Consider the following 13,844-nt stretch of genomic DNA (forward strand, 5'->3'; position numbering starts at 1 on the left):
TAGAATTGCAAATAAAGTCAAAACAATAGGGGAAAGAACTACATATACAAAGACGTGAACCCAGCTGACCTCGTTGCTGAGCAAAAGACACTCCTCAGACAGACTGCTTCTTTTAACTAAACTTTAAATTAGACTCGCAGTCCAACATTTTGTACAAACAAATTTGTGTGGTCGCGTCCGTGGCCGTGTTAGCAAAGTTAACTCATTGTTAGTAATAATTACCAAGACATTTAATAACAAAACTTACATATCTATGTAGATTAAGAAATAAAAGAAAGAAAGAAAAAAAAGACTGGTCTTTTCTTTCTCTTTTTATTGTTCTTTTGAATTCTCCCTTTTCATAACCTGCAGTTGTATTGAACGTTCGCTAACCTGTAATTACAGCCTCACAGGAACCATGAGGCCAGTTCTCTTAAAAGGTGTGCAGGTGCTCTGACCACATTAAATGTCAAGGTTTGATGCAGTACCAGTGCTTTCCAGCAGGTGTCAATGTAACCTTTAACGTGATACTGTTTGCTCAACTCATATTTTCTCCTGCAGGTGCACTGAACACATATTTCCAAAGAGGGCCTTTTGGAGGTCACCAAAGTACACCATAGCATAGTATAGTAGCTTCACAACCATTATTAACTGCTGCAGCTCCGCGGCTTCTGCCTTTAAAGCTGCTAAAGCCACAAGTACTTCCTCTTGTAGCTCTTTCTTTTTCATCAAGCCTGTGATAGAAGACTGAAGGGACTTACCTTTGTTTTGTCGTCTACAACGCGAAGACCATCTGCCGACACCCACAACACAGCCCGCACTGGCTTCTTCCCAGCCTGCAAACACACACAGCAGGAGGAGGAACGAGTAAGAAACAAAAGAAACTTTTCCAGTCTGCCCGTATCCCCCAAGATTACTTCCCTTTGTACCAATCCTTGGTACCTATTTAACACACACACACAAAGCACACCTGTAAATGAAGAGAAAGCACCAGGTAAGGCACAAAAGAGAAGACACATGTCAGGAGTTTGTTTTTGGTCTGAGTGCTGTGTCATTCAATAGTACCCAAAATTTAATTAAAAGAAACAAGAACATTGGTATGAGATTTTGTGCATTGATGCAAATCGACAATTGTGCCCCCATTGGTTAGAGAAACAACAAAAAAATATCTGTGTGTGCACAAAAAGGAAACGTTCATTCACACAAGCTGTTCATTGTTCCATTCTTGGTTCATGGAAGAAGGGCTGAAGGGAAAGAAGGCACGCCTGTTAATACAAAAAAAAAAAAAAAAAACACACACACTCAGACACACAAAAACGTGCCCCGCCCAAGACTGAACCACCCCACCTGCTCACAGACACATGCATCATTGTTTGTCTCTCTCCACAAAGATTTGTCCCCTGCGCATGTGTGTGTGTGCATGTGCGTCTCTTCCAACCTTCAGACATGATCAAAGGGTGAAGTGTTATGTGAGGAGGAGGAAAGATAACAATAATGCTAATAATAAAGAGAAACACACTCAGACACACAAAGCAATAACTTACTTTTGCAAAGAATCCTTTGAAGAATTTCCTGTCCTGGAGGATGGGTGAGAGGGATGGAGGAGACGGAGGGAGGAACAAGGCATGAAAATGTTACCTAGGAAGTCTAAAAATTGTCTGGAGCCCACTGGGAGGGATCTGATTTGGGGTTTCTTTTTGGCAAAGGTGAAAACGGGGTTATGAGTGAGTGAGTGAGAGAGGGAGTGAGTGAGTGAATGAGTGAGTGACTGAGGCAATGGATCAAGTAGCTCCACGTGATTCCATACTGATAGATGTTTGAATGGGTGAAATGAGGGTGTTATTGTCTTTATGATGATCACTGTTAGTACTACCGCAATGGAAGCCAGTAAACCACATTACTGGTTTCCATCCCACCAGATCACCCTGACAGCAGGAAATGACACCCTTAAGTTCTTCTGCAACTGAAATAAACAGCAACAACCCTGCAACAATACCACAGTGCCACAGCTAAAACAGTATACCAAGCTGCCTGGACAGAGGAGATAAAGACGGCAGACCTTCAGGTGTGTGTCTGTGGGGGGAGATAATCCCAGATCCCATTTTATTCTCTCTCCTCGGATTCCTAGACCGAGACGCGGTCCTTCCATGGTTGTTCAGCAGACAGAAAACAGATCCCCACAGATGGCAGTTTGACCTCTGAGTCAAGCTTGTAACTGTTCACTGGTCAGCCAGAGTCAGGGGTCAAGTTTAGGCCACCGCGACCACATAAAGACAGCCCAGCCAGACCCAGCCCAGCATTAATCCTCCCTTCTTCCCCCGCATCCTGAGTGTTCCTCTCCTCCCCATAAACTGTGAAAAGGAGTGCCACTCGGCTCCTGTTACACAGCCATGGTGGAGACAGCACTTCGAGCACCATGTTAATGCATGATTTAACGTGTTAACCAGCACTGGAGATTCATTGGGAATGAGCTAAGCGCTTGTTAGTGTGTGTGTTTCTGAGAACCACACAGACATGCAGATGATGGCAGAGCCTGCACGGCTAGTATTAGTAAGCTTGGTGGTTAGGGGGAAAATATCTATATGGTCAAGATAACTAGAATGGGAGGGCAGTGTGGGAGAGGGGGATTTGGAGGCATTTCTCTGCAATAAAAACCTGCTTAAAAAGACAAAAAAAAATGTATAACACCAACAAAATGGTAATACAATATTCAGGTATTCAATGTGTGAATTGTTATGAAACTAGGGTAGGGGAAAAGGCTGTCTGGTATGAAAGGATAGCTGAGTTTTTAAAGATCAGGGTGAAGCCAGCAAAGTAAAAATGAAACAACTGAAGCAGGAAACTTACTCTGTAGCCAACAAGACTTGCGTCTGTGTTGATTAAAAAAAAAAACGTTTGGTTGTGCATACTTGACTCCTTTTTAATTGACAACCTGACCAACCAAAGTAAAAACCTCTTGGCAGTACTACCAGTTCGTGGCAGTAATTCTGCCCCAAAAAACAACACTAACCACCAGACAGATGTGCAAAAACGAAACACACATCTTGTGCAACATCTGTGACAGGCCTACTTTGTGCAACAAGTCACACCCTACTACATTTGCTACAAACATGACAGATATCTCTATTCTAAGCCAGAGTGTAAGTCATCTTGTCTGTTAATCTGACAGGTTGTCAAGATTTTAAAATCACCACCCCGCAGGGTAGCTGTAGGAAGTTACTTACTTATAGCGCGTATTTTCTGTGACACTTTTGTAGCGGAGTTGAGTTGAGCTGAGGACATGATTGGAGAATTCCCTCAGAGCGGATGCAGCTCTGGGTTGAGGGAAAATTTTTGTTATGTAGTTTCCCACATTTGGTGTTTACTCAGGAAAATATCTCAAGTGGGGGTAGAAAGGCATCTGAGACAACTTTTCATGACTGTGACACTAAAAGTCTTCACGGAAACCACCGGCTTACATACACACCATCTGTTGGACTAGGGTACATTTTCAATGATGTTTTTATTGTGGTGTGGTAAAGTTGCGGGTTACTGGGTGTTGGGTGTACAAATACAACTGGAATTCTCTCAGCATGTCAGCATCTCTAGGTGGGATGCCCAACCCTTGCCTACACGGAGGAAACACTCCTGGTCACTACGAGCTCCTGAATGACGGCTAAAACGTTACCACTGCTAAAACACGGAATACACCTCCAGCCCTGGGCCACCGGCCAACGGCAGCAGCAGGAAGTGACGTCATGATGAAAACGTGAGAGGGCAGCTTGGAGGTTGACGGTGCCGCAATGCAGCATCCTCCTCCACCCGCCTCCATCCTCCCCCCTGAGTCACAGGTTGCAGAGCTGCGAGAAAGCTCTCATTACTGTCCCAAAGGCTGCTGGGAAAAACAATGGAGTCGGCTGTAGAACTGTAGCTGTCACACACACACACACACACACACACACACACACACACACACTGACTGACATCTAGACCACCAACACGCACCCTCCAGCACAGGCCACATACGGGGAAATCTGAACATATCTATTTCCATGTTTTTCTCTCTCACTCGCCCCAAGACCTTAAGTGCTGATGCTGCCAGATTGTGTTGCTGTTGTGGCTGCTGTCTGACTGCTGTTAGCTGATTTTCAGGAAACAGCAACCTCTCATCAGCCCACATCAGATATTAAGTGCTTACAGGTGCGAGTCTGGTTCCTCACCAATTTAATTATTAGTTTCTGGAAACAGAGTTTACTGTTGAGTAATATTAACTCACATTCCATCGACTAGTAGGGACTGTAATTGTTGCCTGGCAAAAGTTAACTAATTAAAGAGTCTGTGAGGAGGAGCTGGGATCTATCAGGGCCTTGCTGATTGTACATCTGTTTGAAGAAGAGCGGCCCTGGTCTGGTCTGGACAATCTAGCTCTGACGTGGACTGCCAACTGGCATTGGGGAGAGTCGGACTGTACGCTAGTAAATTCTGCTAGGCTGTGTGAGGCAGAGTCAGGCTTGCTACCAGTCCCTCCCCCGCCAAAAGATGTCTGTAAAAGTCCAAACCATTGCGTTATTCTTTATAAACAAGTCTTTGTAGACAGGGAAACACAGGATGACAGCATGGCAGGCTATAAACTTTACAAGCCTACTCTCGTCTGAAAATCATTTAACTACAAAACTAATTGTGATGGAAAGAGAATTAGAGCAATGGAAATGAAGTGCAGAGTGACGCAATGCAGCACAACTCCTCTGTTGCTCCACTGCTCTCAGCTCTGGTGCTGAATGTTAGCGAATATTAATATTCCTGTGTTATGAATTTTTAAATAGTGACCATTTAGTATTTGTAAAACTTTTCCAAAAGGCTAGAAATGCTATTTTTCCTGTGTGATGGCATCGCAGTGTAAAGTGTATGGGATCAGGCAGCAGACTTAAGGAAGGAGAAAACAGTGCTCATGTGTAGGGGAGCGCACAACAAGGAAACAAACCTGGAAGAAGGGGGGAAAAAATCTCCAGTGTGTAAGTGCCTTTCATTGGAATGAACAGTTACCGGCTTACAGTATGCATTACCCAACCATCAGTGATTGTTTTCTTTCATTTCCTGTAAGACAAGCCCCTCAGGCACACCGGTGAACTGCTACGTCGATGGCAGGATTTAACTGGATGAAGGCCATTTAGCAGGAAAGATATTGTGTAGAAGAGGGACTCGAAATCATTCCAGCCTGACTCATATTTTTAAGGAGGCGAGGTTTAATCTCCCACCCTGCTTTTAAACGCAGATCAATAAAGTCATGCCTGTGCTAGCTTACAAATAAGGTCTGTGGGTAGCGGGGAAGCGAGGGATTAAAATGTCAGCGGAGACAGACGAGGAAATGTCATTAGGTTGAGGAGGGTCAAATGGTTGTTGCCCGCGGGAGGACAGGAGGCAGAAGCCCCCGCCTCTCCTTTGGAGTTGGCTCCATTTTGTCCACCTTGTTGAAATGACTGTAACTCAATAAGATCTCACAGCCTCAGGTTCCGTGTACTCCATGTGACCTCATCAAGCACCAGTGTGTTCGTGCTGCTGTGCCTGTGTTTATTAGGCCTGTATGCGTGGGTTCGATTTTTGTGTATTCACTTTAAAGCATGTATGTTTATATATATATATATATGTGTGTGTGTGTGTGTGTGTGTGTGTGTGTGTGTGTATAGAAGTATGTCTGGGTACACTTCCTTCTGTGTGTGTCTCTGTGTGAACAAATTATTTGCCTGTGAGCCCTATCCGAGGGTATGTTTTAGTTGTGTGTATGCTGTGCTTCTGTGTGCTACAAATGTGTGTTGTCCCACTGTGTGAGGCTGTGAAAGTGTGTGTGTAAATTCCCCACACACACACACACACACACACACACACACACACACACACACACACACACACACACACACACACGGTGATATGGGTGTCCACAAGTGTGTGCATGTTTGTGAGTAAGTTAAAAGCACTGTATGAAAACATAGCGCATAGTGGTTGGCACTCTTTTTCACACAAGTGACGTACATATGGGAGTTTTTGTGTTGGATAAAAATGTGTTTTATGAGTGAATGTCGTTAACCTGAATGTGTCAGCCGGCGCATGGAAGCGTGAAGAAGTGTGTGTCTATGTAAATATAAAACTGTGTGTGAGGGTATGTTCTCTCATTTGCATTATGTAACCTTTGTTTTATTATATCGTTCTATTTTAACTGGTGTGAATATTTAAGTGTTTTAGTGTCCATTCAATTTTTCTCATAAAATATGAAGTTACTTTCAAGCATGTTCTTCAGTATAAACACACTATCAACAGTCTCTCATTGGCTCAAGTAGTCTTCAACAGCTCGTTGAGTAGAACATGCAATACAACTGAAAGGCCCTTTACATAATTTTATTAAGCAAGAATAATATTTTTTGATAGCGGGAGAAACAGGATGTGAATTCTCAATTACTCTGGGTTATCTCACATTGAAACCAAAAGCTAAATCACAGATGGTTCAAGCAACAGTTTTGTAACCTTTGTTGGCACCTTTGTTGGTCCTGAGACATGGTGTGTTGATCCTCCTCAACAGGCCCTAATCGTACAGAGATAAGACACCAGAAGCATACCTGTCAAGGTTTGGCCCTGACTTCAGAGAATCAGCCTCATTTACCCCAGAACTCTATAACCTGGGTGGGGCCTTGGCAAACAATTGACAACATGGAAAAGTAATTCTCCACAGTTTACCCCCCCCGCTACCCAAACTGGAATTTGTTCTTTTTGTGCAACTCTGCTGGAATCTGCTGCAGCAGGAAGTATATGCCGGCCTATCTGCTCTGGCTGAGAGAACGTACACGGAGAGGAAGAGACGTTCAGAGCAGACCCTGAGGTTGTCTGAAGGTCGCGGTGGGTGGACACCCTCACTGACAAGTGGTAACAATCTGCCGCACTCAGGCAGAAAACCAGGCAGGAATAAACAGTGATGAAAAATTAAGAGGAACAAAACTGCATACTGAAAGAAGAAGGACTACCATGAAACAGACATTAGAAAAAGTCAGTAGGATGCTGCTGTCAGAGAGACGGAAGTTAATGGAGGAAAAGATAAGAGAAAGAACAGATAAGAAGGAAGTAGGTTGTCTGGCAGCCTCGTTCCTGGAAGTACAGAGGGGTTTTCTAGTGAAACCTACCGTCTTCAGCCGCTTCACTGCATCCTCGCAGATGTGCATCCCCCTGGACTCTTCCACCTCCACATGTCCCAGGTACTGCAGGGAGGGAGAGAGAGGGAGAGAGAGAGAGAGATTCTGTAAGAAATCTTTCCTGTGGCTATTTCTACTGAAGTTTAAGTAAGGGTACAAGAATAAACTCGGGAAATAGATAAAGTATTTAAATGAGTCCAGATTGTCTAATACCCCCTGGTACGCTGGCACTGGTGATTTATACACCTAATTAATTCCCATTTTGAGGTCATCGCAGTTCAATTGCTCCCTAGTTGATCCCTAATTTCATCCATGGAGAAAATGCTAAACTGTTCCTGAGAAATACAAATGGGCCAGAGGGTAGATGCAGCAGCAAGTGCGTGATTCCATTTGGAAGGGATTACATGAGAAAAACCAAATGAAGGGTCAAAAAGAAGCTGCTATTTTGTCATCCACTCAGCATGTTCGACGTGCGGCCAGCTCCTATGTGTTCATGTGGACTTGGAAACCTGATCTGGATCAGATATTTTGTTTTGGCTCATCCCATGCAGCAAGACAATCGAGATCAGGCTAGGTACCACAGTCAGTCGCAGGAAACTGACTTTCAAAAACTTCCAGCAATTGTTTGATCTTTCTAGCATGAATTGTATGTATGCGGGCAGCACGTCAAATCCGATGTGGTATTTCGGGGCAATCCGGCCTCACTCGAAGTCAAGACTGCCTTTAATAACATTTGTCCTATAAAGAACAACTCTACTATGAGACCAATGCGTTTCAGCTTGTGGCCTTTATAGGGTGATTCCCATCATGAAGGCCGCAAGCTGTAGCTTTCATAATGAGGTCCCTGTTTACACTACAAGTTAGGGCTGCAGTTGTTATCAATTAATCTGCAAATAATTTTAAATCGATTAACATGTCAGAAAATAGTGAAAAACGCCTGTTATAATTGCCCACAGCCCAAGTTAACATTTTTGAATGTCTTGTTTTGTCCCACTGACAATCCAAAGCCCAAACGTGTTCAGGTTACTATCAGGTATGACAAGGAAAAGCATCAAATCCTCACATTTGACAAGCTGGATCCTGCATATTTTTTGGCACTTTTTTGCTTAAAAAAAAGACTAAAACATTAATTTCATTGTAGATTACTTTTCTGTCAATCTTCTCATCAGTTAATCGTCTAATCATTGCAGCTCTGCTTCACATGTTGCTGGACTTTTGACCTCTTCAGGCTATTTTCCATTTCCATGCTTTTAAAGAAGATACAGTCTAATAATAGCCTTCAGGGAAAAAAGAGCAGAGGTACTACATTACCATGTGTGTCACATATTTAATGACTGAGGTAACTGTTAAAACCGCCATCTAGTAACTAATTGATCAAAAAATAAGATGTGTCAGGATTTCTCCGACGTAGCTCAGGAATTTACAGTGAATGAATGATAACACCAAATGACCAGTTTCCTGGGGAGAAAGCCTCTGCTCCAAACATTACAGTCTATATCAGGAATTATGATGAAATCCTACGTGAGTGAGATTAACTGCAACTGAATGAACGGAAAAAGCTGCCTCCTCCAGCTCGACGCTCCCTCCCTCCCTCCTCCTTGACCTGAAGCAGCATCACACCCTGCTGTGTGTCACAGGCTCGTAACCCTGTCCACCCCAGAAGCCATTGTGCATGAGGGGCCGGAGAGGAAGTCCTTACCCTTTCCTTATAGATACACACACAGCAAGTGAAGCTGACCCATGCCTGTTACCCCCGCCCTCTGGCCCTGCTATTTTTGAGAGTGTGACGCCACAACCGTGAGTCACACTGTCAGCATATCGGAATACACATGTGTATACACACTTGCGCACATAAACGCACAGAGATGTGCCCGGAATTGCATGTGTGTAAAAGACAACTGATTTGAGGAGGCAGCTGTGGGTAGTGAGGACAATGAAAGCCGCAGCGCCACTAATAGGGAGACGCGGCTGAGGTGAGATGAGTAAACGAAGGGGAGGCTTGATGTGTCACAACAGATGCTCCGTTGTAGCCTCTCACTCCATCCTGTTAGTAACTAGCTGATAGCAACAATCTGGAGGCTGAGACATTCACATTTAATAGATGCGCTCAATCAAAGCAACTTCAAAAAATGAAATTAACATCTCCTGAACAGTGTGTTGTACATGTGTAGGGTAATTTGGTTCTGAAACCCAGGTTTTGTTTGTGGGCTGACCCCAGGATTAGTTCCACTTGGCACTAATCCTACAGTGGGCTAGGATTAGATGCAGTTTACATATCATGATATTTGTGTTAATGTGCTGTTACTGCAACTACAGTTTTGGTGTCTGTTGAGGAATGGCTTGAGATATTTTATTTACATTTTTCTGTCACTGGGGGTGATTAGTTTAAAAGGGCCAGCAGAATTAACGTAACAAATACAGAGAGTGCAAATCTTAAAGGAATCTTAAAGGAATACTTACACATTTAGGGAAATACACTTATTCACGTTCTTGCCGAGAGTTTGATGATAGCTGTGTCGTGTCTAAACAACAGATGTGTAGCTATAGCCAGCAGCTGGTTGGCTTACTCTAGCAATTAAGACTGGAAACGGGGAAACAGCTAGCTAAACCTCCCACCAGCACCTCTAGCTCAGAAGCTCTGAGGATGGACAGGTACGAGGAGGCACTTCACATACACATTAGCACGAAACCATATCAATATCAACAAAGTGGAGTTCACTTTGTTGGTGTAAATCCTCTGTGTGTAATCCAGATGGGTTCCAGGGATTAGTTGAGGACACTGGCCATAAATCAGTTACGTGAAAAATTCTGTCATATTCAATGGAAGTTCCAAGCTGTAAGCAGCCTTACAAACTCCTCCTGTCCAGCATGTGAATAACTGCAGAAAACAACCTCACACAAAAACGCACACGTCCATTTCTATACAAATAAGTCTACATGGTTTAAACTTACCAAGGACATATAAGAACATTTCCTTCTCATCTGTTTTAGTTGGTGTGCAACACACACGCGCAATTTAATTTAATCTCACATCCATCTCCAGCCTTCAGCAGTCTCATAGGAGTGACATTTCCATTCAAAAAAGCAAGTCATATTTTTATGCCTTTGACAAGAACCTTGAATCATGAATAATTGCCTGTCTAGGCGATTTTTGCTTGAAAACACACAGACACACACACAGACACACACAGACACACACAGACACACACACACACACAGACACACACAGACACACACACACACACACACACACACACACACACACACAGACAGACACACACACACAGACACACACAGACACACAAATGTGAAGACGAATAAGCACAAATGCTGCTTAATATGACATGCCAATAACAGCCTGAAGACAGTCAGAGGCAAAGACTCAAATGTGATAATCAGTGGAGAACTGGGCTTAGACTATGCTTGTTAAAGACACTATTGTAAAGGGGGAAGCCCCAAGCCACAACATTAAAGGCTAATTTCCCCCCTTGTTAACATCACCAACAGCCCCTCTTTTCCTCCCAGCACTACTCTGAAACAGACTCCTCTCTATCCTCTCCCTCTCCCTCTCCCCCGTGGATCTCCTCCTCTCCCCTCTATTCCTTACTCTGTAGTGCGGCAGCCAGTGATAACTGCACTGCAACTATTCCAACCCACACACAACTGGACTCCTATGAGGCACCTAGAGCAGGAGACAGGGAGCGACAGGGGGAGGAGGGAAAGAGAGGAGTAGCATGGTAGGTTGCACTGGCACGGTGGAAGCCAGTGCAGAGGGAAAAAAAATAGCTGGTTGAGAAGTGTGTGTGTGGCTGCGGAAGTAATCGAAACCATCGAAACAATTTAGATAAGCTAATTTTTTCATTTGTCCACCGTGGATGATACATTCTGCAATTCACTGACTGCTTTAAGTACTTGAACAGTTTACCATGAGATTTGTAGAATAGTGCAAGACCCTGCAACATTTGTTAATTACCTGAGTTTAAAATATGACAACGCATGCCTACTGGCTGGTTACAGTTACAGAGCCTAATTTCGCTTTGTTGTTTTGTTGATTTATGTCGACAGAGCATTTCTAAAGAAAGAAAAACAAATCTACAGTACTTTGAGGACAACTCTTTCCTTGAAGATAATTTATAAAGACCTATTTAAAGACAAAGATCAAAGACAATGTGCACACTTGAAGAAAGTGGTAAATTAAAACTAAATGTGAGAACACGTAGTTCACCTACGCCTTTAGAGAAGTGTGAAGAAAGGGTAGAGTAGCTGCTAATGGACAAATCTACTTCTGTGGACAGCAATGAGAGACAATTTATGGGGAGCAGGTGGGAAGGTGTGTATGAGCTTGAGTGTTGAGGGGACAATTGGGAGACAGCTTAGAATAAAATCTTGAATGTAGGGCATTTCCCACACTGGCTGACTTGCATTCACACACGACTTGAAGCCGTTAACCCACACACATGCACACCCCATTGACATCAAGATTCTGTCTGTTCAACTTGTAACAGAAATCTCAAGGTAGTTATATATCCCCTCCAATGCCTTCCATTCCTTTCACACCACTTTCACTTCCACCTCCCTCCGCCCTCTAAAAAGGTATTTTGTTGCTCAAATGAAATAGGTTTACGCAAACACACACGTTAAAACAAACCACAACCTGTACACTTGCTAATGCACAACCCACATCGTTTGACCAGGCCCAGAGCCCAACTGTTCTGAGGACAGCTTTCCCTTTCTCAACTGTCAGGTTTTCGATTCCCCTTTAACCTGGGTGAGTTGAACATTCGGAACCATGTGATGAGAGGAAGCGTACCATTGCGCTTCTGTTTGCAAAAGGGGAAGGTTTTGTTGCCGCAACACAGCGAACTCTCCACTTCATCAACTGCTGCACTGCAGGTTCAGTTAGTCCATTTCTGAAACACTGAAGACTGCATGTAGAAAGTTACTGTACATCCTACTGAGTCGCGTTACTTGCGCCTCACTGCTGCAGTGTCCCTAAGTTATTTAAGAGATTTTTCTAAAATTTTGTATATTTTATTTGGCAAGGCCAGAAATCAATTGTGCACACACAGCCCACAGGTTTTGGATGGCCATAGCAGATAATCTTGCAACCAAGATGAGAGTTGTGCTCACACTCTCCGAATGCTCATGATTAATCACAAGCAGCATCCTCGGGGAGCTAGCCAACATGCAAGTTTCTCTGAAGTATGAGTCTGCCACAGTAAGATATTCACTGCACTCTGTGTGTGTGTGAGTTTGTGTGTTTGTGAAACGTGGATGTGGGGGGGGGTCACCTTGACTGCAAAGCTGCATTTGCCACTGCGGACCGCCTCCTCGTCTGTCTGCCACTGGTGCGGCCGACTCGACTCCGGCACGTAGACGTCTTTCTTCCGGCGGAAGCTCTGCCGTAGCTTATTCATCACTGAGGTCCCTGTGAGTGGTGAGAGACACTGTATTAAACCCAGGGTGAGGTCAACAGCAGCAAAAAAATAAAAAAGGTGCAGCACTGGTGGGAAAGTTCATGAAATACCAAAAATAGCAACAGTTAACGACAACTGTAAAACATATTAAGCGCTAAATGTTTTCAAGTGTGTGAAAGTACCAATTCACGTCTAGTCAATAGCGTATGTCAAAACAGAAATTAGTCAACTTCCTGTGTTTTATAATGGATAAGAAGCTGGTGATTGCACAGAACTACAGCGCTGGACGAGCAGTTTCATGCATCCTGTTAGTGCCTGTAAACAGGAATGCTTTAAACACAGACATCAGTGCACAACACAATCAGCTGTGGTCTCTCACAAGGAGGAACAAAAGAGTTGGAGCCTGAGTCTCTGCAGTGTTAGGATTCAAGGCGGCCCAAATAAAAGGGAACAGAGCACAGTGAGGGAAGTCTGCTGCTCCCACCGAGAGAATTTTACCTGCTGATTGCACCAGAGCATGAATTTTACAGCTAAATTGCAATCCAGATCATTTCAGCTCCACATTTTTAGTCATGGAATATATAGCACACAACAAGCACATGATCAGCACACTTAATAATAATCTGTACATGAAAATTCTCCAGCATTTAGGACTTGAGGAAAACTATGATTTATTATAACTTGGGCTTTATTTCCCCAGCTCTGGGCATCAATTCTATTAAATATGATAACACTGTAGACACCAAAGTGACTGTTGAGATCTTGCAATCACCTAAAATAGGACCAACAAGGCAACAAGCAGACAATCAGGCAGGTTGATAAACCAACTCCCAGGTTAGTAGGGTTTATTTGGAAGAGAGAATGATGTGGTAAACTTGTCGGTTATAAACACCCATCATCCATAGTTTATAAACCCACTTCCTGGTTCAACTTTGAGCTACCATATTTGTCGGCTTTCCTGTACAATCAGGGACTATTAGGCGACATTACAGGTGCGCTTACTTTTGCTTTAACTCTCAAATACAGTGGTAGTTAATTCGGCAAAACTCTTGTCTTATTTTGCACCTGCACGATCGTTTGACTGCTCATGTTTGGTGCCCTTTCACACTTCCACTTCAGCGATCTCGCTGTCTCCGGAGATCTAAGCAATTACTGTGGAGAGTACAATGTTATCATAGCCGATAGAAACGGTGGCCAGAACAATATATTTTTTCTTCTATTTTTTCTTGGTGTTGAGGGTAGGTTTCACTTGAGGGCACGTTCTTAACACAGTACAATTAATCAGGCTAAATGC

The 13,844-nt window shown here is 43.6% G+C and overlaps 1 protein-coding gene across 6 annotated transcripts in view; it reads right to left on the bottom strand.

Annotated features, from left to right (window-relative positions):
- The window catches only part of numb (NUMB endocytic adaptor protein), a 42,150-nt gene that overhangs the window by 6,856 nt on the left and 21,450 nt on the right, over positions 1-13,844 (bottom strand). For 3 of the 6 annotated variants that reach the window (XM_040137476.1, XM_040137475.1, XM_040137479.1), the window contains exons 2-5: positions 12,425-12,561; positions 7,125-7,199; positions 1,524-1,556; positions 741-815 (exon numbers count right to left, since the gene is read on the bottom strand). In XM_040137476.1, coding sequence (XP_039993410.1) covers positions 741-815; positions 1,524-1,556; positions 7,125-7,199; positions 12,425-12,550 — 309 coding nt within the window. In that variant the 5' untranslated portion in view covers positions 12,551-12,561. The remainder of the gene's footprint in view (positions 1-740; positions 816-1,523; positions 1,557-7,124; positions 7,200-12,424; positions 12,562-13,844) is intronic. The other 3 variants (XM_040137478.1, XM_040137477.1, XM_040137481.1) reach the window with 1 other exon arrangement.

Source organism: Xiphias gladius, chromosome 10 (genome assembly GCF_016859285.1).
Source record: "Xiphias gladius isolate SHS-SW01 ecotype Sanya breed wild chromosome 10, ASM1685928v1, whole genome shotgun sequence".
Taxonomy (NCBI): Eukaryota; Metazoa; Chordata; class Actinopteri; order Istiophoriformes; family Xiphiidae; genus Xiphias; species Xiphias gladius.